Source organism: Mixophyes fleayi, chromosome 4, assembly GCF_038048845.1.
Source record: "Mixophyes fleayi isolate aMixFle1 chromosome 4, aMixFle1.hap1, whole genome shotgun sequence".
NCBI lineage: Eukaryota > Metazoa > Chordata > Amphibia > Anura > Limnodynastidae > Mixophyes > Mixophyes fleayi.
The window spans coordinates 71,502,036-71,529,004 of NC_134405.1; the positions used below are offsets into that span (position 1 = coordinate 71,502,036).

The window sequence follows — 26,969 nt, forward strand, 5'->3', positions numbered from 1 at the left end:
GTGTCATGAGCCACCATCTACGCCTATGCCAGGAGATTGCTTCCTGTCATTATTTATCTTTACATTTTAGAGTAGGAATTATTTTATAAATCATTTTCAGGTAGGATGAAAACAAGGTAGCATACATTTAGAAAAACTATTCTTTTGACAACTGTAATAAAGGCAGTGTTGCCAATAGCAACCAATCAGATTCTGGAATTTTTTTAGTAATTTACTAAATGAAAGCAATAATACGATTGGATCCCCCAAGCAACACCACCTTTTCCACAGTTGTTTCTAGGACAGTTTCCAGACATGTCTCCTGGTGCTTGCCTTCACCTACATTCCATTATGGAAACAATGTAAATTCCGCCATGGGACATCAAGTGCCTAATAAAAATGAATAAAAAACCTCAGGTATAGGGTTGTAAAATCATAGGACAGGTTTCTGAGAAAAGATGTCAGAACCATTTATAGGCAAAAGGTTGCAGGCAAGCTTTTACACAGGTCACAGAAATCCAAAGTCACATTTAGCATTCATAATCATCTACAATAGTGCATTGTTTTTTAATAATCCAAACTCATCTTTTATACAGATATTGTTTACAGCTGAGAGTGGAGTTACACATATAGAATACACAGGAAATGCTACAGCAGATACAGACAACATTGAACCTCAAAAGATTTAACACTATAAAATTAGTGCAAAGCATATTTCCTTTCCTTTTAGTCTATACTTTAATAAACAAGACCATGGCAGCCAGGGGCATAACTAGACATCTGTGGGCCCCACAGCAACATTTTGTAAGGGCCCCCATGTACCACCCTATATTGAGAAACTCACATATACACATATGACAAGGCAGGCACACATATGATAAGCTGTGGGTCCCATAGCCACTGCACCCCCTGCTACTATGCTAGTTACAATTTTGACGGCAGCTCAAAGTGAAATCTGGCATTGTAGAACTGATATGTCTTTCAAACCACAAGGATGCAACGCTAGCAGAGTACCTGATGCCCCTGGGATTCTGGCTGGGGACTGGTTTTGAGTTTAAATGGGTCTTAATTACAGACAGGTCAGAACAGAACAGATGTCCTGCAAGTTATGTACCCAAATTGAAGTGTAAGCATAGACAAAGGGAAAGTTGAGGTCAGAGTAGTGAACATGAAATCACAGCCTTAGCAATAGTCAAACACTGTAATCACACCCAGGAACCATGGAACAAGACTTGTAATTAGGCAGTTAGCAGGCCACAATTCCATTTTTATAAAAACACAGACAGGAAGTTGATGGCTTCCAGAAAAATGGGAAAAAGTGTGTCAGCCATCTTAGCTGAGGGCAGACACTCTTCCTGTTATGACGTCCTGTTTAGGAGGCCTGCCCTGCATGACACCTGCTTCCCATCACCGGAGGTTGTGCTTTAGGTTACACCAGAGTGGATGAAGAATCTGGCATGTAAATAGAAAGCGAAGCATTGACACAAGTTGAGCAGACCAGTTGAGTAATATTACAACATAATTTCATATGTATATTTCATACATTGAGACTTTACATGAGTAGTACTTTTATGACAAATAGATGGAAATATTTAGCTATTCCGATCATCATTATTAGATTAAATTATGTTTTGGTACACTCATGTTTAATTAAGAATATTCTTTTATTGATGAAAGGAAAATAATCAGTTTGTCACGAATATTGTATCTTGTTAAAGGATTCTGTGACAGGCTGTTGCATGTTAATAGATTGAAGCAGTTGTGCTAAATGTATTGTGAGCAATGTAATGTCTAGCTGAGGTTCACTTGATGGAAGAGATAAATGAAGTGGAGAAGATGTAAGTATTGTTCAAACACAATGTATAAACAAATGTAAACTATATTAGTTCTGTCACAGTCTGGCATGATCATATTCTAAAATGGAGACTATAATAATTATTTGTGACTGTTCTCTTTGATGACTAGTGCCGTTTCCTATTTTGACACTAGAAGTGTCAGAATTCAGACTCCGCCACATAAATTACAGGGCTAAATATATTGCAATTATTGTTTTAATGCACTTGGTATCGAAAACACAGTAATCTATCTTTTCCCTAGTGGAAGTTTGAAACTTGAATGGATAAATGCTACCAGTAAGCTTCTTTACTGGAGGCAAACAATTTTATGACGTTGAAGTTCAACAATAGTTGCCTTTATCACTTATTTAGGTGCATTATGTTTGGGCACTAGAGAGAAAGGTACAGATTGGTAACTGGGTACATGGACAATTATTTGGGGAAGTGACAGGTAATCTCATACGTACGTGATTAAAGTACTGGGTGGAGAGTGAAATCTGTCATGATAATGGATGAGTGGTGGGTTATCAAGGGCAGTTCATGAAGGAGATCCAAAGAAAAAGAGTTGAAATCTAGGCTGAACCACCATGTGGCCCACGGAATTCACACACCATTAGGTTTTAATGATCATGCTCCACTTACAAAGCAAAGTTCCATCTAATGTTCAGTAACTATTTCATTACTAACCCAGGAACCAACTTACATGGTTCTACAGATTCTCAGTAACTGTCACTTTGATTGTGCTCAGTACTGTACTAACAAGGGAGACCGACACAGAATTATCAATAGACCTGAACATTACAGAATACACCCCCTCCTCTCCTTCCAACTACTATAAAGATAGTGCAGAGTGATTATACCCTCACCCCACTGGTGTGTTTAGCAGATAATTCTGAAAAGGCAGGATAATTCTATTCATAGATACTTGTATGCAGAGCATCCAGTAGTTGCTGCAGAAGCCATGCAATTGATTCCAAACTTTCCTGCTTCCTCAAGACAGAGGTACTGTTGCTGCAAGTATCTAATGAATGGCAGGGTTTCAGCCAATGGATTCTTCACTTTACTGCTAGTTTTGGGGTCCACATCCCACAATACAATTTACCAAATAATTTGTAGTTTGGGTAGAGTTCTTCTTTAAAGGCCACACTGCACAGAAATCATTGGGGAGGTAGGGATTTGCAGTTTCGAAATGACAAATTCCAACACTTCTGGAAACTATGACATCAAAGGGCCCATGTGCAAGGATACCTTTTTAGCAAAAGGAGGCAGATGCTCAAGTGACTGCTACCCAGATGCTTAAGTGACTGCCATCCACGAGAACAAGTGCAAAAAATTAGAGTTACAACAGTCACTAACCCATTGCTTAGAAAAAGAAAAATTTCCCTTCACCAGTGTTGGAAGATTGCCTAGTTAGAGCCAGGCTTAGCAGTGAAGTCCATCTATAACTCAGACTTGAGGCGCTCTGCCAAATCCTCTTGATTGATGTGTTCATCCTTTCCATTCCACCGATGATAAGCTAGAAGAACCACATTCTTGGCGGAGATAGCACTCATCTCCATGGCACTGGCTGCCCACTCTATGCTGTTCACATAATAAATACCATCATGCAGTATTATTGGGGGTGATTTCTCTGGTGGAGTATACTTAGGATAAGCCAGCCATTTTTTTGCACTTACTGCATGATAAGATTCAAACAACAGGCGCAACTGATTATCCGTCAGTGGCTCCGGAGAAAAGACTTTCCAGACTTTAAGATCAGAGTTTTTTGAAACGTCAGATTCCGGTACCGGTTTCACCGGGGACACAGAACCAATGCTGCTGATAAAATGTTTGGGGTTATCTGTGGTTAATATCTCCGATAGGTCAAATTGACATGGCTTTGCACATCCAAAGAAAGAAGCATTGATCCGTCCATGGACAAAAGTAGCCACCGTCTGTTGGTATGGTTTGGAAAAAGTCTCTATGGGTGGGTTGAAGCCCAGGAAATCAATGTTGGCAATCTCCTTATTGAGTGGCGTTGCCAAGAATACAATATCATACATGCCCAGCCCAGGCCCTGCACTGGTCTCATAACTCACTTCATACAGTTTCACTGTACCGCCTAAAAGAAAGATGCCAGAGATAAAACAATTATTCATTATCGAATGAAAACCTTAACACCCATGTGTACGAGACCTACGTAGCCACAATGCAAAGAAAACTTCAAACTCTTATAGACTAAAAAACAATCCTAACTATATAATATGTAGACGACGAGGAAACAAACTTACCAGCTATTTAATACATTGGATTTTGAAAGAAACTTGAGTTAATGGCTAAATAACAGATGGGGATTAAACATTTCAAAAACATTCTGACAGACTGCACTATAAAACTATAATGGTCATTTATGTGTATATTACTTGATACTCATCTATTGAAAAAACGCTCACTATAGTATTGTACCGTAAGCTTAGAATGAGAAATTAAACAACCTTTATATTAATAAAAAATGGAGGATTTGTCATAAAAAAAACCACCAACACGTTTAAAGTGATTTCAGTTCTGACTATAACTTGACAGTGTTCTCCCCAGCACCTATTTCCCAGGTGCTCCACCTGACTGTTTTTTTTACTCGTCATCCGACTCTTGGAGCTCAACAAAGTCCTATTATAATATAATAAACCATTGTTTCTCCTCTTATAACAGGCACTATGTGAGCACTGCAGCCAGCAGTGTGTGTTAGACCACTGACCACCAGTCTGACCAGTCCTGGCAGGTGTGGGCAATAACCTCCAACATTTTTCATCATCACTGCAAAGTATTACAGCTGCCCCCACCCGGCTTGCAAGATTTTCTGGGGAGAACACTGCTTGTGTTCATAAACTATAAGAAGTGCTGTAGTTTTGTGATGGTACCACAATGACTTCTTCATTGACAGTTTAAAAAAAAAAGGTAACATGGCCAAGAAACTATAGGTGATTATCTTATTCCAAGATGATAAACAGCCCACACCACAGCCTGTAGGCACATAACGCAATGAGGGTCTTCACTAAAGGCTATGACCGCCTACTGGCATGTGCATTGTACATTGTGTGTGTAAAGCTTGACTGACGTGTGTGTTACCCCAATGAAGTATGGCCTGAGGTATAACTAACCCCTATGGGCACATCACAGAATATGTTAAAGTCCAACACACCTAAAAACTATGCATGTTTCATTTTACATGCACTGGACACTAACCCGAGCAAATGGTTTGAATAGGCAGGTTCATTATCAATGTGGAAAGATTTCCCCAAACATAATGCAAACCCAGAAACCTTTCACTGTTCCAAGATGAATGTTTTGTGTGAAAGATTATCCCACTTGTGTAATTTCTACATTACATCTGTGGTTCTCTCTTCCTGAAGAATTTTAAATGGCCTCAAACACTTGATTATTTCCTACTATCCGAGCAGCTTTTCACCAATATAACACAAATAAAAATATAAACAGAAAACATATTTATTATAAATACAAAGCAGAAGGGATGAGAAGGTTTCTTAGAATTGCTCACAGAGTAGGTCAATCAGTTTAGACATGTCAATCTTCAGGCAGGATATAGGTACTTACCAGACTTTGTAGGACGAACCCTCTCTTGCACAGAGGTGACGGTGCCCATAATTAGCTGAGCCTTTGAAGCATAGATTAAGCCAGAGCAAACCAGCTTGTTCCCACCTTCCACCGCCCATAGTCCTGAGTCAGTACCAGCCAGAGACACTGCCCCTAGAAAAGAAACAAACATTGATTCTCTTTACACTACTTGTGTTTCACACAAGGCATAAGTGCAGGCATGTGGGTGGCACTGGTGTAAATCTGACCACACAAGCCACAAACTGGTCATATGCTCCACTGGATCAGAATTAGTCTGTGAGATCTTTGCTAAAAACCATGTATGGTGAAATTGCTCCACTGCTGCCAGATTTATGCAGAGCCAAACATCTCAAACCGCTTTGTGCTCCCATTAACTTCCAGGGTGGACTAACGCATCACAGACTGCAAGTGTCACGATTTGGTACAAAAAAATAGTGGCGGAAAATGCATACAGTACTGCAGAAGATATTCATGGGACCTACCAAAGTTATGCGAGATATAGAAATATATCAATGGACTTTTATAAGGCAACGGATAGAAGCATTATTCAACAAATGTACAATTAGTACAAGAGGACATACACTAACACTTAAGGGTAGAAAGTTTAGGGGACATTAGAAGAGTTACTGCACTGAAAGAGTAATATATAGGTGGAATAGCCTCCCAAGAGAGGTGGTAGAAGTTAATACTAAAAAGGGAATTTATAAATGCTGGGAATAAACATAGGACTATCTTAAAACACAACAAAATTAAGGTTCTCAGGAATAAAACTGGGAAAACTAGATGAACTCTGTGATAAAGTCTAAATTTCTTGGAGATCTATGGGGAAACATAAATGGATTATTAAGTGTACTGATCACTTTATGTTAGACAACCAATAACCACACTAGTAGCGGGCACAATGTACACCATAGTCTTTCTTCACTTTAAACATAGCAAACACTATAAACTTGTGTAAATGTTAAAGATATGGCGACTAGGATTTTATTACAGCTTTTCCCTAAGGTTTAAACATGGACTCTCACCAACAAATCCATTGACTTTAACTCCTTGCCCGTAGTTGACTCTCATAGCCGGAACGACTATATCATCGATGAACTTCTGGGAGAAGCCAGATTTCTGCATTGCTTCATCTATGGTCATGTTTAGCTTTGTGGTGAAATCATTGCCCCCCACGGCATGAAGTAAGGATTCCGTGGTGGAGAATGAATAGTCAAAGGTCTGGTACCGGTAAATTCTGCCAACAATAAAAATTAAAGTTAGCGATGCTGCAGCACTGAACCATAAGTGATATACTCTGACAGAGATACATGGCGACATACTGAGCAAAAGTCTCAGGAGTATATTTACTAAACTGCGGGTTTGAAAAAGTGGAGATGTTGCCTATAGCAACCAATCAGATTCTAGCTGTCATTTTGTAGAATGTACTAAATAAATAACAGAATCTGACAGGTTGCTATAGGCAACATCTCCACCTTTTCAAACCCGCAGTTTAGTAAATATACCCCCAGGCTCCCAACTGCTTTGACCAATAACTTTATTCACAGCGACTCAGTGGCCATTATGTCAAACAGTCCTGACATCTTATCTGAACAACTGGCTGCACTGTGTTTACAGTGGATGACAGTTATAAAAGCTGGTGCAAGAAAAAAAGGTGTTTCCGGTAAAAAAAAACACATTCTGTCAGTCCTTATAAACTTTAGAAAATTAAAGCAAACATCGGATTGGTTGCTATGAGCAACAGCAGCATATTCCTTTGCAATGGTGGTAATATTTGTCCACCAGTTCTGGGTTTTGCCCACTGACCTCTTTCTCCTCCCTATATTTGCATACTGGAGCCACTGGCATTATAGTGGTGTCACACAAGAGCTTTTTCTGCTGTATTTTTTTCTCCAGGAAAACATGCTTTATTGAAATGAATGATTTTTTTACCCCTAGAGGTTGTCAGATGAGCATATTCTCAGACAGCTATTAAAAAGCTGCATGCAGCGTTTAGGGCCTGTAGAAAAACAGATAAAGCTAAAAAAGTCCTTTATGCTAATTTTCCTTGACTTGTTACTAGCATTTAAACAGGTGCTGAAAAACTGCTTGGATATTAAACAGCTTTCTGTACAGTGCTTTTCTGTCAGCAGGAAACGCTGCAAAGTACTAGATAGATTTATTACCCTAGTTTGTTTTTCTGCTAAGTGAAAATCTCTTGTATGACTTCATCCAAAAGGCTGCAAGCAGCATTTATAGCCAACAGGAAAATAGCTCAAGTAAAGCAACTAGTTCATAGAAGTCTGCTATTTCTCCTGCAAACAGCTCCAGAGAAACTGCTCAGTTATTATGTGGAGCTTAGAGTTTTTCCTGTGCACAGTACATGCCTTTTCCCCACTAGTGATGTTTCCAATTAAATAAGAAGGTAAAGTGATATATAGGTAGATTTGTGCTCTATAGAGCCAGAATAAATTACATTTATGGCATCGGGTGTACTTTTTACATTTTATCATAATTGCAAACACATTCCATTTTCTGTTCACTACATTACCATTATTAAATGCATTTTTGAAAAATCATGCAATGAAAATATACTGTACATCATATGTAACCCATTGTGATAAATATGTTTTATATACGGTTCTCTGTTTCCCACAATAGGTCTATAAGCATACATGCACACACACACATTATATATATTGTGACAGAGTCACTGGAAGGAGCCTAGATACAGAGGTATATGTCACAGGCTTCCAGCATTCTATACATAAGGCCCAGTCCGGGTCTTCTGTTCTATCAGTCTCTAACAGACTGATTGAGGGATGCTCCTGTGAGGTGCTTGTAATAAGGGAGCTGGGATATCCAGCCAGTGTCTCAGACCTGGGAGAGGTGAGTGCCTCCTAAGACACTCTGTTGCAGGGAGCAACAGTTACATGTGGTTTGGCGTGTGTGTGGGACATAAGTTCCTACACATGAGAGAGAGCCTCCATAAATGTATCAGCTAGAAGCCAGACGGCTAGGATTTTGTTTGTGTTCTGTTCCTGTATTCAAGCTAGTGAATAAACTGGCAATGGCTGTATCCAGAAACTCCTAGACTCGTGTGTCTTTCTGCTGCTGTTCACCCAGGGGATGATACCTGTTCCCCTGAGTATACTACAATATATATATATTATATATATATATATTATACACAAATAAAAGCTATATCTGGCGCTAATCACCACAGCGTAACCACTTCAAATTAATAAGATGAAATTTGTATATATATAATATATAACAATTGAGTCCCGTATCCACAATACATAAAAAACACACTTGACTCTTATAAGAGTGGCAGCCTCGATAGCCTGAAGCCAGATGGTTATTCCGGACGGATTGGATTACTGCAACAGAAGAACAAGCAGGGCGCCGCTCAGTGATATATCAAATATACAACGTGGAATAGAGCAATAACATGCGTACCGTGAGGTAAACAGCGATGAATCTTTTAGGAGATAGTGGAGTAGTCTTTGCTGTACTTGTAGTCCTCCAGATCTCCACCGATCAGTACAAAAATGCAGAAAAAGCAAACATAGTATAGCTCTGTGATATTCTTAGTGAGGGCAATATCACCAATAACCCCACTATCCTATGGGATGTGTGGGAATGGTATCCCAAAGTTACCAATATAAATGACACCCATATAAGTGCAAAAACATTTAAATCTGCGTACCAGATATCATGAAGTATCCCACTTCTGAAGAATATTAAAACAGTGCAACACCAATAAATTCACGCCCACAACCTCATATATATATATAATTATATTTAAAAAAAATGTTCACAATTATTATTATTATCGTTTATTTATAAGGCGCCACAAGGTTTCCGTAGCGCCGTACACAGTACAAACAATGGACCGTACAGGGAATAACAGTACAAAACAATAAATGAGTAGTACCAAGACTTCAGAGGCTCCAGGCAAAGCAAATATATTGAAGTGGAGCAGAAGATAAGGTAGCGAGACAGGAGGGAGGAGGGCCCTGCTCATACGAGCTTACATCCTATAGGGAGGGTAGACAGAAGGCAGGCACAAAGGGAGTCGGATGAGGGGAGCAAGTGCTCCCCACTACTGAGGAGGAGCGAAGTGAAGAGAGTGAGGGTGGAGAGAGGGTTAGGTGGAAGGCTGGTAGGCTTTGCGGAAGAGATGAGTTTTGAGTGCCCGTTTGAAAGAGCACAGGTTATGGGACAAACGGACGGAGCGTGGGAGGTCATTCCAGTGCAGGGGGGCAGCTCGGGAGAAGTCTTGAATTCTGGAATGGGATGAGGTGATCAGAGAGGAGGAGAGGCGACGGTCATTGGCCGATCGCAGGGACCGGGCGGGAGTGTGGATGGAGAGGAGATTGGAGATATAAGGGGCAGTGGAATGGGAGAGAGCCTTGTAGGTGAGGGTAAGAAGTTTGAAGAGGATTCTGTAAGGGAAGGGGAGCCAGTGTAGGGCAAGGCAGAGAGGGGAGGCAGAAGAGGAGCGGCGAAAAAGGAAGATAAGCCTCGCAGCCGCATTAAGTATAGAACGAAGGGGGGCAAGGCGAGAGTGGGGGAGGCCGGTGAGGAGAAGGTTACAGTAGTCCAGCCGGGAAATGATAAGCGCGTGGACAATAGTTTTGGTTGCTTCCATCTTATTTCCATGTTTCGTTTTTGATTAATCCAACTTTATCTAATAAAAGTGTTACAACAATGAAATGTCAAATTAAGATTTCTGTTTTATTGCTTTGGAATCAGGTTTTTTTTTTTTTTTATTGAAGCACGAGGTGCGTGCTCCAATCACCCAGTGCCGTGCAAAAACAGTGCTGGGGGCTTGGGACTTTAGACCCTTCCCAAAAAGGAAAGGGCCCCGTTTCTCCCTATCACCCGAAGCCAAAAGGCCTCTTAGGAGGACAAAGATTCTTCGGACATCCCTTCGCCGAAGCTAGGGGGTGCCCCTTTACGTCCCTGACCCTCAGAGCCAAAAGGCCCCTTAGAGGGCAAGGGTCTTCAGGACTGCCTCTGCCGCAAGGCTCGGGCAGCCCCCTTTACCCCGAGGTCAGCCGAAGCTTTCCCTGGGGAACTGGCTCTTTAACTCTCCCCATAAGGAGAGAGTCTCAGACAACTGAGGGAGAGGGGTTCCCCTAGAGTCAAACCCAAACCCAAACCGTGCAAACGGAAATCACACAAAATAAAATCAGTGCAAAAAAAAAGTGCTAAGTGTGCATAAGTGCTATAGGTCAATAAATAAGAAATAAAAAAAGTGCCCATAAGCCCCAGCCTGATGGCCGGAGGGTGTAAAAATTGTTCTGGCCCAGCCAAAAGGTCGGGACCAAGAAAGTATAATGTGGTGCAGGGTTCGCTCTCAGTGTATTGTGCTCCGTGCCTTACTCTTTACACGTGATTGTGGGGCCACCACCAACCGTGCATTTTCAGGTCACCTCGAGCCGCCAAGTCACCACCGGCCTTCTGGTATCAGACCTAGGAGACCCATCCCTTCCAGGGCATTCGGTCACCCCTTCTAGGACAGGAACTACACTTGATCTTAGCCAAAAGGCCGCTTTGGAATCACTGTTTGAACAGATAAACGGTGTAATGCAGCAGCAGCTGTCAATTTAAGAAATCTCTTGCATCAATCACTCATGTACCTAGTTGAGTTCAGTCTACACAATTTATAGACATCAGCTAATTAGTGATTACATTAAGCACCTAGTTTTGCAGTATATTGAAATGTGGCAGGTCAATGAGAGGAGAGAAGCAACAATAAAAAGTGAAATAAAACTGCTTCAGCACCTAACACTGCAATTGTCAGCCACACAAATACCCATTAGCTATAACCTTCTAAATGTTATGTATATTCATACATTTAAAATGATTCAATTCAGAATATATAGTTCCTTTACTTGAAACCAAAATCACCACCACATACCTCATGAATTTATCCAAAACGTCTTCTACCCACATGTACATGCGTAGGAAGTTGAGTCCATAATTCCAAAGCATTTTGATAACGTTTATCAGGTACCATTCGCTCTCTTGAAAAATGAACTCATCCCCGTTGTAAATCCCAAGCAGATTACCAGATAGTGAGCGAGTACCAAGACCTGTGGAACAGACAATATTAGTAGGAGTTCCTTAAAAGGTTATCTGCATCCTTTGACTAAATGCACAGTTATGAACACTGAGCAAATATGTGCAAATCTAAAAATACAAAGTTTCCCTTTAAACCAATCTGCAAGTATAATTGGCATTTATAGGTGTTAAAGATAATGTAATGGCTGTAACCAAACTAAAACAGGATTATCCTATCATGTATGAAGAGAATTTGATTCAAGAAAGAAGAAAAAGGAAAATATTGCAAGCACTACTCTAACGCAACTAGATTTATTCAAGATATAAAGCTGCCCACAAATCAGCAGATGGAGACGTTCGGCGGTGGCCTGTATCAGTATCAGTGAATCACACAGGACCCATTTAGTGCAGAAGGCTAAGGAAGATGGGTTTTCTTTGTAGGGCTTCTCCATGTCGGAATAGTGGTAATCGTAAAAACAATTACCACCGGTACAGATATCGGTCACTGGCTGACAAGATTCTCCAGCATACCCAACTAAAATCTGATTGATCATAAGTTACTTTGAAGGGGACTGCTGGTCATTTTAGAGAATCTCAGCATTTTTTCATGTCTGCTCACATAAAACGACCAGAACAACCAATCAGACTTTAGCTGTCATTTTAAAAGTGCAGGCTAGAAAATGAAAGCCAGCAAATGATTGGTGCTGCAATTTTCCTAATTACTCCCAAACGTATGAGCACAATAATAGTAATTCAACTGCAAACATTCAAAGAACATTTTTTTATAGAAAGGGAATATTTTTGATTGTATACTCTTTATCTATATAAGCAAATGATCTTATTTTAGAGTCTGTGATTTACATGTCTGCTAACTGTTAAGTACTTACCCTACAAGAGAGTACTTACCCAGCTCCTTGACAAAGGATTTCATATGGAGATTCAGGGGGTGTATCACGGACCCCCCAGCTTCATAGTGGTTTCCTTCCATCTCCACAGTAGATAGTCGACCTCCCACATCCCCCTTCTCAATTATGTCGATTTGAACATGTCTTCCAAACTTCTGGCGTAGAAAATATGCTGCTGAGGTGCCACCAATTCCAGCTCCCACAACCGCTAGAAAAGACACAATGGCAAGTGCACCAAAAAGTCAAAGGTTCCTCATAACAAAACAGTGCAGACTGCAAATATTATCAGTTGAAGCATTATTTGGCCTATTAATTCACTAGGAATTAGTGGCATCACTGAGGCATGAGGAATAAGATGCCTCAGAGATGTCACTCGTTCCTGGTGAATTGATAAGTGGCATATTAATGAATATTGGTTGAGTACACAAAATGGCTGCCTCAACTGTGTGTAGATGACAGGTAGAATTTAAGGGGGGGGGGGGGGATTCAATTGCCGGCAATGTGGTGCGCAAACATTGCGCCTTGCACATTGCCGGCAATGGTAGAAATCTCCAACGTCCATGAGACACTTTGCAGCTAACTGAATTTCCCTCTGTGCGTAATAAACTTTATGCAATAAGCTACTTCTTAAAGTGCTTGGCTACAGTCACTTATTTTTGTTTTTTTATTATTACATTTTCGTTTGGGCAACAGGTAAACTCAGCAGCTGTAATTTGTGCAATTAAAATGAAAACCAGTTACACCATTTGCTAACAACATTCTCTTCATATGGTCAGCCCATTTCATTCGCCAGTCTTCATAATGTTTCTAGTCCATTCTGAGTATCAGGTCATCACTATCATGACCCAATCTTAAAAGGTTTCAAATTAATCTTTGATATCCATTGATAGCTCGTCATACCTGGAATTCCAATGACAAATCTACAGGATTTCTTTTTAGGGATACTTTCTTTCATCTGCGTCAGTGACCCTTTCATGGCTTCAGACTATCAATATTAATGCCACAACTATGGCCATTCATTTTCTTTCAGACAACCCCACACAGCTTAATTTATATTCAAAATTCTAGATGGCCACAAGTTCAGGCAGCGGTGGTTTCTCTCATGCAATGACCTCTGTAATCTACAAGTGAAGGAGGGAGCTGGGATTAAAAATGATTTTGTCTTCCTCCTCTATCGCAGCAGACACTAAGGGGCTGAATCAAGATAGAAAACACCTCTGGTAGGTATATAAAGCCACCACCATTTTATCAAGTTGTCTTCTTTTCTGTATTTCTCCTGTGCCAAGTGCAGTTAGCCATTTCTTGTTTTTACCTGCAGATATGGCAGTCTAATAAAGAAGTGTAAGTTGCTCAATCAATGTATAGGCTATAGCAGGTGCGTGAAAGGGTGGGGTTATCCTAAAAGGAACAAACACACAGAGATCCCCCAGCACACTGCTATAGCCAGCAACATATCTGCTATTTCTACTGTAGATAAAAATGCAAAAGTCTCAGTTGCACACATTTGCAAATGTATGTTAAAGCCACCCGCCTCTCCACGGCGCTTTTGCTAATAGGGTGGTCCTAACGCTAAACAATGAGAGTCCCATATATTTGGGCTATACATATGTGTTTTTAAATTGAGAGCTAACTTACCAAAGAGGTACCCCAGAAGCCTCTAAATAGCAATCCAATGTCAGCACTCCCCCTCAGCTACCGACACTAACATGCCTCTCAGACAAATTAAAGAAATGTAAGTTGCTCAATCAATTTATAGGCAGATATGGCAGTCTGCAATGCCAGGTGATGCTGACACATTGCCCGGCACCTTGACAGAGCATATTGGGATAGAGCCTGAGCTTTTTCTAATTCTCCTCATCGAGAGCCTTAGACATGCCCTGCAACATGAAGGACTGTGCATCCTGTGCCAAACACCTTCCACAGGGATATTTGGGGAGACTATATGTAAGTGGGTAACAACAGCCACCTCCCCAGACAGCAAATTTAATCAAATGGATGAAAATCGCATTAGTGGAGACTTTGTTAACTCAATAGGATCTATGGCAGGCTTTTTTTTTTTCTTTTTTTTTTTTAGATAGGAAATGGAAAAACATTTTGTTTCCTAAGGTGATAGATGACATTATTGGTGAATGGGAGCATCCAGACAAGCGACAATCCAATGCGACCAGGTTGAGTCAACTGTATAATTTTCCCCAATATAATCAGATTCTGGGATATACCTCCTAAGGATAGTCAGCAGGGACAGGAAGATTAAAGCGTATCAAAGAACATCCATGTCACCACACATATAGCATTAAAACTAACAGTAACAATGGCAGAAATGCAAGAAATTCCTGGGTTCCAGATTTTTCTCCCAATGATACCCATGAGGGTCATTTTTCTGAAGACACATGGGTAGGAGGCAGGATCAACACATTTTCAGATGGATGAACCTCAATGCCAGATGCATGGGTCTAGGCAAGTTATAAGAGGGTATGTATTGGAATTTGTGAGACATCCTCCAGGCAACAAGGTTCAAAGGTCCCCACCAACAAATATATCAGAGTGCAGATATTACTGAAGCAAGAAGTAATGATCAAGGTTACTGTTTAAAGAAACAGGTTTCTACTCCAATCAGGGCCGGATTAAGGGAATGGAGGCGGCATGGATCACCCCCCCCCCCCTCGGTGAGCCGAGCCGCCCCCCCCCCGGTGAGCCGAGCCGCCCCCAAGGCACTTACCTTCTTCTCCTGGCATTGCAGTCTTTCCCCGGCGCGCTGTACGCTCTTTACTGAGGAGATCTCGTGAGAGTGAGACTCACGAGATCTCCTCAGTAAGGAGACTACAGCGTGCCAGGGAAGGACCGCAGTGAAAGTGCTCAGCAGCACTGATCGTGCCGGGGGCGTCCCCGCCCCGACCGATCAATACTGCTGCTGAGCACTTTCAAGGGCCCCCTGGATGTCCAAGGCCCCTGGGCTGTAGCCCAGTTAGCCCTATGGTTAATCCGGCCCTGACTCCAATGTGCAATTTTAGATGTATGGACCCTCAATAAGCATATAAGATAGCGATAACAGTAGATGTACCGCAGTGATGCTTGTGAAATAGGCTTTCCAAAATTTTGCATGCTAACTGGGCTACCACTGGCAGTGACCCCATGTTGTATAGGGTGAATCCCTATCCCCGGCACAAATACTGTTTTTCACCATGCATAGCGCTTCTGCCCCATAAACTGGGTCTGGAACTGCACTATACAGACAAAAGTATTCAGACGCTCGACCATTACACCAACAGGGACTGTAATGACATTGTATTCAAATACATATACTTTAATATGGAGTTGGTAACCGTTTTGCAGTGATAACAGCTCCCACTCTTCTTGGAAGGCTTCCACAAGACGTTGGAGTGTTTCTGTGGGAATTTGTGCCTATTCATTCTGTAGAGCAGTTATGAGGTCAGGCACTGATGTTGGACGAGAAAGCCTGGCTCGCAAACTACGTTCCAGTTCATCCAAAGGTGTTCGATGGGGTTGAGGTCAGTGCTCCGTGCAGGCCAGTCAAGTTCTTCCACACTGAACTCATCAAACCATGTCTTCGTAGTGCTTGCTTTGTGCATTGGGGCACAGACATGTTAGAATAGAAAAGGAAATTCCCCAAACTGTTGCCACAAAGTTGGAAGCATAGCATTGTCCAAAATTACTTGGTATGTTGAAGCATTAAGATTGCCCTTCACTGGAAATAAGGGGCCTAGCCCAAACCCTGAAAAACAGCCCTATACCATTATCCCTCCTCCACCAAACTTCACAGTTGGCATAATGCAGTCATGCAAGTAACGTTCTCCCAACATCCGCCAAACCCAGACTCGCCCATCTGACTGACAAACAAAAAAGCGTGATTCGCCACTCCACAGAATATGTTTCCAATACTCCACAGTCCAGTGTCGTTGTGCTTTACACCATCTGACGCTTAGTATTCGTCTTGGTGATGTGAGGCTTGCATGCAGCCGGTCGGTCATGGAAACCCATTCCATTAAGCTCCCACCGCAGTTTTTGTGCTTACATTAATGCCAGTGGAAGTTTGGAACTCTTCAGCTATGGAATCAGCAGAGCGTTGGCTATTTTTAAGCACTATGACCCTTAGCAGATGTTTACCCTGCTCTGTGATTTTACATGGTCTTTCGCTTTCTGGCTGAGTTGCTGTAGATCCTAAACACTTCCATTTTCTAATAATATCACTGACAGTTGACCGTGGAATATCCAGCAGGGATGAAATTCCATAAACCGTCTTATTGCAAAGGTGGCATCCTATCAGTACGTCACTGAGCTCTTCAGAATGACCCATTTTGTATCACAAATGTTTGCAAATGCAGACTGCATGGCTAGGTGCTTGATTTTATACACCTCTGGCAACGGGTCTGATTGAAACACCTCAATTCAATAATTAACAGGTGTGGCCAAATACTTTGTCCATATAGTGTATATAAACTTTACTTAAAAAGGGACAACGAGCATGAGCAGGCAAGGTCTAGTAGCCATAGCCTAAAGGAGAAAAGAGTCCATGTTTCAAAAGGTGTGTATGTAATTAAAAAGTCCCAACAGAAAACAAGTTTGGCAGGGACCTCAGTCTGTGCAGTTAAAGGACCATGCTCCTTCCACTCTCTGTTATTCTCTGGTTTTCCTCTTACCTCCATTCCCCTCCTCACATCATGACACTGCCCCCGTTACACGTAGCCCTGTCCTCACTAACTTAGCCACACAGGTCACTGCCTCTAACAAGATCAGCACACTTATCTCCTGAATCTGTACTGCTGTGAACACTATGATTGTTTACAGGTTGTTCAATACACACACAACTTCAAAATGTACTGTACATGGACAAACAGGATATGGAGACTGTGACAGAATGGACCGCTTATACCATACTGTCTAATGCTGCTAGGGACCAGTTGGCCTTACTTTGCCACCGTTCCCTTTCTTTATCCCAAATGCGCCCTCTAACCGCAGTAGGAGAGGCTTACAAATGCTGCCACCACTAGACTCCTTACCGGCAACTAGAAATAGGTTCTTTCTGGGTAACTGTCGCTGCTAGTGTACCCCGTTGCTGGTGTACCTGGGCTGGTACCCCTGACCTCTTACTATGGATCAGGGTGCTGTGGATGGACCCCCCCCTGGCCTATCATACTGGCCAGAGCTGCTGGGTAGCAGCAGAGCGGTGGTACCGGAAAGCTGGGTCCAAACCTCAGAACAGCCGGGAACGGATTAGAGTTGGGTCTAATCTGTAGGTCACAGGAATTTCAGCACAGAGAAGTTTCCAAGCAGGTTTTGAATAGAGATGGGCGGGCTCGGTTCCCCGAGAACCGAACCCACCCGAACTTTGGGTATCCGAGTACCGCCCGCTCGGAATCCAAACCGAGGCCGAACGTCATTGTGACGTCGTCGGATCTCGGGGCTCACGATACTTGAAGATTATAAATACACGCCTCCACAGCAATCCATCGCCATTTGACAGAGGGAGAGAGCAGGGTGTAGTCACAGGCTGATTAGAGCAGGGACAGAGAATACAATATTCTGATTCCAATTGTGCTAACAAAAATCGCTGGAGGATAGAGGATTTTTTTTTTTCTTTCAATATTTGGCAGTCAAAGTGCTTTTGGGGTGTCCCCCATAATTGTGCATAAATATTTCTGGCTGTTAAAATTACTATCTGTCAGCAGTATCTACCAAATACTTTTTAGCACTCCCCAGTGCTTTTGGGGTGTTCCCCATAATTGTGCATAAATATTTCTGGCTGTCAAAATTACTATCTGTCAGCAGTATCTACCAAATACTTTTTAGCACTCCCCAGTGCTTTTGGGGTGTCCCCCATAATTGTGCATAAATATTTCTGGCTGTCAAAATTACTGTCAGCAGTATCTACCAAATACTTTTTAGCACTCCCCAGTGCTTTTGGAGTGTTCCCCATAATTGTGCATAAATATTTCTGGCTGTCAAAATTACTGTCAGCAGTATCTACCAAATACTTTTTAGCACTCCCCAGTGCTTTTGGGGTGTCCCCCATAATTGTGCATAAATATTTCTGGCTGTCAAAATTACTATATGTCAGCAGTATCTACCAAATACTTTTTAGCACTCCCCAGTGCTTTTGGGGTGTCCCCCATAATTGTGCATAAATATTTCTGGCTGTCAAAATTACTATATGTCAGCAGTATCTACCAAATACTTTTTAGCACTCCCCAGTGCTTTTGGGGTGTGCCCCATAATTGTGCATAAATATTTCTGGCTGTCAAAATTACTAACTGTCAGCAGTATCTACCAAATACGTTTTAGCACTCCCCAGTGCTTTTGGGGTGTCCCCCATAATTGTGCATAAATATTTCTGGCTGTCAAAATTACTATCTGTCAGCAGTATCTACCAAATACTTTTTAGCACTCCCCAGTGCTTTTGGGGTGTGCCCCATAATTGTGCATAAATATTTCTGGCTGTCAAAATTACTATCTGTCAGCAGTATCTACCAAATACTTTTTAGCACTCCCCAGTGCTTTTGGGGTGTCCCCCATAATTGTGCATAAATATTTCTGGCTGTCAAAATTACTATCTGTCAGCAGTATCTACCAAATACTTTTTAGCACTACAAGTGCTTTGGGCTCAGAATGGATTCAAAGCAGTCCACATATGAGCAGAATGAGCAACCAGGTTCTGTCAGCAGTCCTGATGTTAGTGTTCCCAGTACGTCATCTGGGCAAGGCGATGCCAAACTACACAGTGTTTTGAAATCAGTACAAAAAACACACACCAAAATTTTTTTTACTGTGTTGAAGCGAAAAAGAAGTGTATCCATCCAACAGTGGGATGTCTAATCGTGAGCATTCTGTTAGTGTACCCATAAAGAAGGGCCCTTTCAGCAGTTCTGCTGATGTGTGCCTGAACAGCCCGAGTGTAGCCGGTGATACACCAAGTGAGGATGACACTTTGTCTTTAGAAGAGGATGTGGGGGAGATTTGAGTATCCGACGATGAGGATGCGGTTGATTGTGTAAGTCCTGCAGCAGTGTGGTACCAGTGGGAGCAGTTCTGGCACGTGAGGTTCTCGCACCAATATGCACTTTCCAAACACAAGCAGGGATGACGCAGGGGGCAGAGCACAACAGATTAACATCTGGGCTGGTTTGAAACATTTTTTTTAAAAATGTGTGACCTTGACAATAACTCCAACCAATCCTACTATTAACATGCAAAGGATGGTGGAGGGCCTATCAGGGATTAAACTGTATTTTTACTAATTTACAGTCATAAGGTTTGGGTGTAATATACACCCAAAGACGAGTGCTCAATTGCTAAGAGTCATTGATGAAGAGGAAGACAAGCAGGCTTGTCTATAGAATTTGCAAGACCAAGTAATTTGAATTCCAAAAGTGGTGCACAACTACTGTTACGTGTGAAAGCCGAGCTGCAAGAAAACACTAAGGCCAATCTCTGTGGAGAGTCCATCCAACAGTGGTATGTCTAATCGTGAGCATTCTGATAATGTACCCATAAAGAAGGGCCCTTTCAGCAGTTCTGCTGATGTGTGCCTGAACAGCCCGAGTGTAGCCGGTGATACACAAATTGAGGATGGAATTAGAAGAGGATGAGGGGGAGATTTGTGTAGGCGACGAGGGCGCTAATAATGATGTGGATGATTAGGATGCAGACAGATACCAAACTGCCTTTGTCCATTTCTTTTAATATTCTAATTCTACAGTCTATGCAGGCTGCTTTTTTCTATTCAACTACAAGTGGAGGGCGGGGGGGGGGGGGGCACAGACAGCCACCAAACTACCTTGGTCCATTTATTTTTTATATTGTTCAGTCTATACAGGCTGCTTTTTTTTTTATTCAACTACAAGTAAGGGGGGGGGGGGGGGTGGCTATAGACACAGAAACCAAACTGCCTTTGTCCATTTCTTTAGATATTTAAGTATAAGTGTAGGGTGTAATATACACCCAAAGACGATGGCTGCATTGCCAATATGCATAGATGGAGAGGAAGACAATCTGGTTTGTGTGTAGAATTAATGAAGGCCGACCTACCAGGAATTAAACAGTTTTTTGGATAATTTCTTAGCTTTACAATTACATTACTTATCCAAGAAACAGGTGGAGCACTAAATTTGGTTATTTTAGGGCCAAAAACATTGATTTTCCAACAAAATAGCAAAACAAAACCAATCAAAAAAAAAAAACCAAAACACGCAATGGCGGTTTTGCAAAACCAAAACCAAAACACGACGGTAATCCAGATCCAAAACCGAATACAAAACCAAAACACGGGGGTCAGTGACCATCTCTAGTTTTGAAGCAAGTGATATTTATTTACTCTCACACTGGTTGAAGGTACCAGTGATCAGGTCAGATGGAACAAGAAGAACAATTTTCAATACAAAACAGAGCCTTTTTTTATACACATTTGGAGACTAGTCTTAGCAGGAGGTAAGCCGTCCTCCTGTTCCTTTAACCAATCTGGGGTGATTCATGCAGCCTGCACACAAATCAACCCAGAAAGATTAACACCTTTTAACATTGCTGCTAGTGGCAGGGGGAGTATACTTCCAGCCTGTCCACGAGCTGCCAGGGAGAGGGGGGCTCAGCCCACTCTCCTCTCCTGGTGCCTGTCTGTCTGGGGCAAGAGATTTATCTTTTAAATCTCCCGCCAAAACAGACTTCCAGGGACTGGGCTCGGGGGTCTGGCTCTGCTCCCTGGCCGAAAATAGTACCAGGGGAGAGCAGCCAGATTCCTGCCCCGTCGCTCTTTGAGCTCCAACTGCGACTTAGCTTCCTGGGGTGCTGCACCTCCTGGACCCATTGGATTCCAGGAGGCTCCCGTGGAAGTCCTCTGGCAGCCACTGAAGCTGGCTACCGGGGGGTGAAGGATCCATGGCTGTTCCGAGGGACAGGGTAAGTACTCTTTGCTTTCATTTTACACATACACTTTATATTTACAGTATACACATTTACAATACAAATAGTTCCACTCATAGTTGCATAGTTAACCCATTCAGTGCAGCGCACCTGTTCTTTATTGGCGCTGCAGCGCCTACACAAAACCATTTTTCATTGAATGCATTTAACCCCTCATTTACACTCCCCAGCACAAGGTTTTAACCCCTCATATGCTGCAGCGCTGGGTACTACCCACCCAGCGCTGCAGCGCACAGTTCAGAACACATTTCCATTACAAAAAAAAAACATTTTAATACATATACAGTTCACGCGGCGACAGGTATTAACCCTCCAGGCGCCAGAGTCCATTTCAAGTTGGCCACCCCACTCGTGCGTCAGCCGGGACTCGGGGAACCCAGCCACAGAGACCGATCTGACCCTATTTCAAATAACCTTGAAATGTATACCCTGTAAACACTAATTTTGTATACAAACACCATTGAGAGCTGATGTATCACACACTATTCAGTATGGTGGGATGTTTGTAACATAATTGCTAAGTCATCAGCCTTCCAGATGTAGCACTGGCACACACATGCAATCTAGTGTCAGGGACTGCTAAAGAAACACAACATTTCCCAGAAGGTGACGGGGAGAACGACAGTTGGGAGTGAGAGGAATTACCTCAGACAGAGAGCGGCAGTTGGGAGTGAGAGGAATTACCTCAGACAGAGAGCGGCAGTTGGGAGTGAAAAGGAATTACCTCAGACAGAGAGCGGCAGTTGGGAGTGAGAGGAATTACCTCAGACAGAGAGCAGCAGTTGGGAGTGAGAGGAATTACCTCAAACAGAGAGCGGCAGTTGGGAGTGAGAGGAATTACCTCAGACAGAGAGCGGCAGTTGGGAGTGAGAGGAATTACCTCAGACAGAGAGCGGCAGTTGGGAGTGAGAGGAATTACCTCAGACAGAGAGCGGCAGTTGGGAGTGAGAGGAATTACCTCAGACAGAGAGCGGCAGTTGGGAGTGAGAGGAATTACCTCAGACAGAGAGCGGCAGTTGGGAGTGAGAGGAATTACCTCAGACAGAGAGCGGCAGTTGGGAGTGAGAGGAATTACCTCAGACAGAGAGCGGCAGTTGGGAGTGAGAGGAATTACCTCAGACAGAGAGCAGCAGTTGGGAGTGAGAGGAATTACCTCAAACAGAGAGCGGCAGTTGGGAGTGAGAGGAATTACCTCAGACAGAGAGCGGCAGTTGGGAGTGAGAGGAATTACCTCAGACAGAGAGCGGCAGTTGGGAGTGAGAGGAATTACCTCAGACAGAGAGCGGCAGTTGGGAGTGAGAGGAATTACCTCAGACAGAGAGCGGCAGTTGGGAGTGAGAGGAATTACCTCAGACAGAGAGCGGCAGTTGGGAGTAAGAGGAATTACCTCAGACAGAGAGCGGCAGTTAGGAGTGAGAGGAATTACCTCAGACAGAGAGCGGCAGTTGGGAGTGAGAGGAATTACCTCAGACAGAGAGCGGCAGTTAGGAGTGAGAGGAATTACCTTAGACAGAGAGCGGCAGTTGGGAGTTAGAGGAATTACCTCAGACAGAGAGCGGCAGTTGGGAGTGAGAGGAATTACCTCAGACAGAGAGCGGCAGTTGGGAGTAAGAGGAATTACCTCAGACAGAGAGCGGCAGTTAGGAGTGAGAGGAATTACCTCAGACAGAGAGCGGCAGTTGGGAGTGAGAGGAATTACCTCAGACAGAGAGCGGCAGTTAGGAGTGAGAGGAATTACCTTAGACAGAGAGCGGCAGTTGGGAGTTAGAGGAATTACCTCAGAGAGCGGCAGTTGGGAGTGAGAGGAATTACCTCAGACAGAGAGCGGCAGTTGGGAGTGAGAGGAATTACCTCAGACAGAGAGCGGCAGTTGGGAGTGAGAGGAATTACCTCAGACAGAGAGCGGCAGTTGGGAGTAAGAGGAATTACCTCAGACAGAGAGCGGCAGTTAGGAGTGAGAGGAATTACCTCAAACAGAGAGCGGCAGTTGGGAGTGAGAGGAATTACCTCAGACAGAGAGCGGCAGTTGGGAGTGAGAGGAATTACCTCAGACAGAGAGCGGCAGTTGGGAGTGAGAGGAATTACCTCAGACAGAGAGCGGCAGTTGGGAGTGAGAGGAATTACCTCAGACAGAGAGCGGCAGTTGGGAGTGAGAGGAATTACCTCAGACAGAGAGCGGCAGTTGGGAGTGAGAGGAATTACCTCAGACAGAGAGCGGCAGTTGGGAGTGAGAGGAATTACCTCAGACAGAGAACGGCAGTTGGGAGTAAGAAGAATTACCTCAGACAGAGAGCGGCAGTTGGGAGTGAGAGGAATTACCTCAGACAGAGAGCGGCAGTTGGGAGTGAGAGGAATTACCTCAGACAGAGAGCGGCAGTTGGGAGTGAGAGGAATTACCTCAGACAGAGAGCGGCAGTTGGGAGTGAGAGGAATTACCTCAGACAGAGAGCGGCAGTTGGGAGTAAGAGGAATTACCTCAGACAGAGAGCGGCAGTTAGGAGTGAGAGGAATTACCTCAGACAGAGAGCGGCAGTTAGGAGAGGAATTACCTTAGACAGAGAGCGGCAGTTGGGAGTGAGAGGAATTACCTCAGAGAGCGGCAGTTGGGAGTGAGAGGAATTACCTCAGACAGAGAGCGGCAGTTAGGAGAGGAATTACCTTAGACAGAGAGCGGCAGTTGGGAGTTAGAGGAATTACCTCAGAGAGCGGCAGTTGGGAGTGAGAGGAATTACCTCAGAGAGCGGCAGTTAGGAGTGAGAGGAAGAGGGAGCAGATCCTTACCTGAAGGAACACTGTAAAAGGGAATTGAAAATAAAACAGGGAATATGAGCCTGTCAGACTGACTGAGGACATACAGATAGTGAGAGGAGCCCCTACCTGCCTTTCTAGTTAAAACTAAAACAGAAAGACTCCTGAGAGACAGAGGAGGGACGTCTGTGAAGACGAGAAAAACGTATTTCAGAGAGAAGAAGACTGCTGAAGTCCTGACTGGAGAAAATCATCTGGGACCCAGAGACCAGCCGTAACATGAATAAGTAACCTCCTTGCAGTGGAGGATCCAGGGGGGCAGCAAGCCCCTAGCAGGGGCTGCACACTATGTGCAGGTCCATTCAGCAGAGACGGGCAGGGAGAGTGTACCGCCCGGCTGCTCTGATTGTGTTTAAAACACAATCAGAGCGGCCGGGCAAAGGGGGTGGGGACTAAATGCCCCCCCCTCCCCCAAATCGCCCCCCGTAAAATAAAATTCTAGATTCGCCCCTGCCTCTTTGGTTCTGTGTGTATATATATATATATATATATATATATATATATATACACACACATATATTTACTGGGATTGTGCATTGTAATAGTAGTTAGGAACTAGGTGGGAAGGCCCAAAGAAAGTTAAATTGCACCCTTTTGCAGGACTGTGTTAATGCTACACGGGTGAGGATAGGGACAGGTAGTTAGTGAAAAGAAACTAAGTTATAGAAGTGATAACCTGCAAGAACCCTTTTATTTATTTTGTACTACTTTTAAGGACCATTCCCACACCCACGTGAAGAGGAGTTCATCTTACTGCACACATGATCGTCATCTTCAGTAAAGAGCAAAGAGAATTTACAAAATGTTTGTTGCTGGAGGGGAATAATATTGCTTTGTTCCACTGAGTGTGGCTGCCAGGTCAAACAATTGTTTTTTTCTCCTGAAGAGGCTAAGGGGCATATTCAATTGGCTGCATTACTGTCAAAACTAACGCGGCCAGCTCACCATTACAGTTAATACGGTAATTTTAATCCGGATTATTTCTGCCTCGCGGCTCCTCAGCATTAAACATTACCGTACTAACGGAATAATGCACACTATTACCATAGTAACAGTAATGGTGCGCCCACCGGGTTACTTTTGACAGTAACGCGGCCAATTGAATCTGCCCCTAAGAGGCTGGGCCCCTGATCAGTACTAATGTGATTACACTGTATTTATGTATTATATTGTTACTGTTATAGTTTTGAGATATGTTGTTTATTTAAATTGCATAGTATATTTTTTTTATATAAAATATAAAAATCCTTTTAAAAAGCTCTCGCCTAAGCAATAAATGCGCCGGTGTGGTTTTTAAAAATCATTTCCGTGTGTTAATACCCATTTCTGCGTGCCTGTGGACCAGAGAAGGGGGCGGAGGGTTCTTTGGTCTCTCTCCAGTGTTGCTACAACCAAGACACTACCTAGTGAAGGCCCTTCTGAAACCAGAATAAAAGATACAAAATGTATTTACCGACCACACACACAAATTGACACACTTACATTCACACCCTACTACTACAAAGGGGTGTTACACAGTTAAACTGGGCTTAGAAAATTTCCCCAGTGCAGTTAGAAGGACAATGCTGTTTTTAATTTATATTATATAATTACCATACATGTTTATAAATATAGCGTTGCAAGGTTTGCTTGTTTTTGTTTTGTTTTTGTGGATGTGATGTGCCAAAAAACCACATATTTTGCTATCTTAAAATAATGGCTGTTTGGGCTCATTTTTGTTCTTGCATTAAAATTATATTGCACAATAAATTATGGCTACCAACACTGGCCTGCAGAGGTCTGCCGATAATAAACACATGATGTTACATGGCCCCTTCATATTGGCTGAGCCAGTTACACTCTAGATAACTTCTATGGCCATATAATGAATCAGCTGTTAGATAGTTAAGATCAGAGCAAAGTTCAGTACAGTCAGAGGCTGAAGTATGCCAAAAATAGTGGAAGAGAAAGGTTAAACAATAATATTTAGGAGAAGAATATGAGAATGATACGTGCAGTTTAACACTTCCACTAATGTTCTGTAGACCATGCAGATTTAAGTGATGACATACACAATCACGTCCTTGTGCCAAGTCAGCTGAGCATCAAAGTGGCATACAAGCAACAAACTCATGTCTAAATGCATCCACTGTAGAGCACCAACCTTTTGTAAAACTGCCCCCTCCCCCCAAAAAAACAAACACAAAACAAGAAGCCTAAATAGACTTTTGTTTTGTATGTTCCTTCTGCAAGTCTATGAACCTACTCACTCTTGCAAAGTCAGTTCTCTCTGCAGATCATCATTCTTCCTTATGGGAACTCTGCGCACAGAATTACGCCTACTCATGCTGACTTTACTCACTCTTCTTCCATTCATTCCCCTGGCTGATAACTGGAAACTCTAAAACGTGATTTCTGCAGATCACTTCTCACAACTGGCGGCTGCTGCCCATTGTGATAATGCCCGCCCCTGCTATACTCAGCCCGGTCTCTGTGCTCTCACCTATCCTGCTAGGGGGATGCCGCAGCTCCTCTGTCGCTGCAATCCGCAGGCTACACAGTATGAAGGTAAAGACAGCTGTAAGCTTCATGGCGTCTCCCGATCACTTGCTACACTATGCCACAGTTCGCATGCGCTGCATTCTCCACTGTTTCCTGCAAGTGTCGCCTCCCCTTGCATTCACACCTCACGTCCTGCAACTGGGTCACTCAGCAGCTGTCTGTGAGCTTTTCCCTCCATGCATATTAAATGCTTCACACGTTTTACAAAACTAACGTGCTTACTAATAATGGTATATTTATGGAAAAAAAAAATAGAGTTCCATTTATCGTAACTGAGTATTATTTTTCTTAAAGGGGCATTGTC

At 42.9% G+C, this 26,969-nt stretch overlaps 1 protein-coding gene across 1 annotated transcript; it reads right to left on the reverse strand.

Moving 5' to 3' along the window:
- Positions 1 to 508: 508 nt before the first annotated feature.
- On the reverse strand, positions 509 to 26,753 carry PCYOX1 (prenylcysteine oxidase 1). The gene is made up of 6 exons (XM_075207422.1): positions 26,607 to 26,753; positions 12,387 to 12,593; positions 11,338 to 11,512; positions 6,452 to 6,663; positions 5,406 to 5,558; positions 509 to 3,915 (listed from the first exon to the last, which is right to left on the reverse strand). Exons 1-6 carry the CDS (start codon positions 26,692 to 26,694, stop codon positions 3,254 to 3,256), a joined length of 1,497 nt encoding a protein of 498 aa, XP_075063523.1. The 5' UTR covers positions 26,695 to 26,753; the 3' UTR covers positions 509 to 3,253.
- Between the last annotated feature and the right edge of the window lie 216 nt (positions 26,754 to 26,969).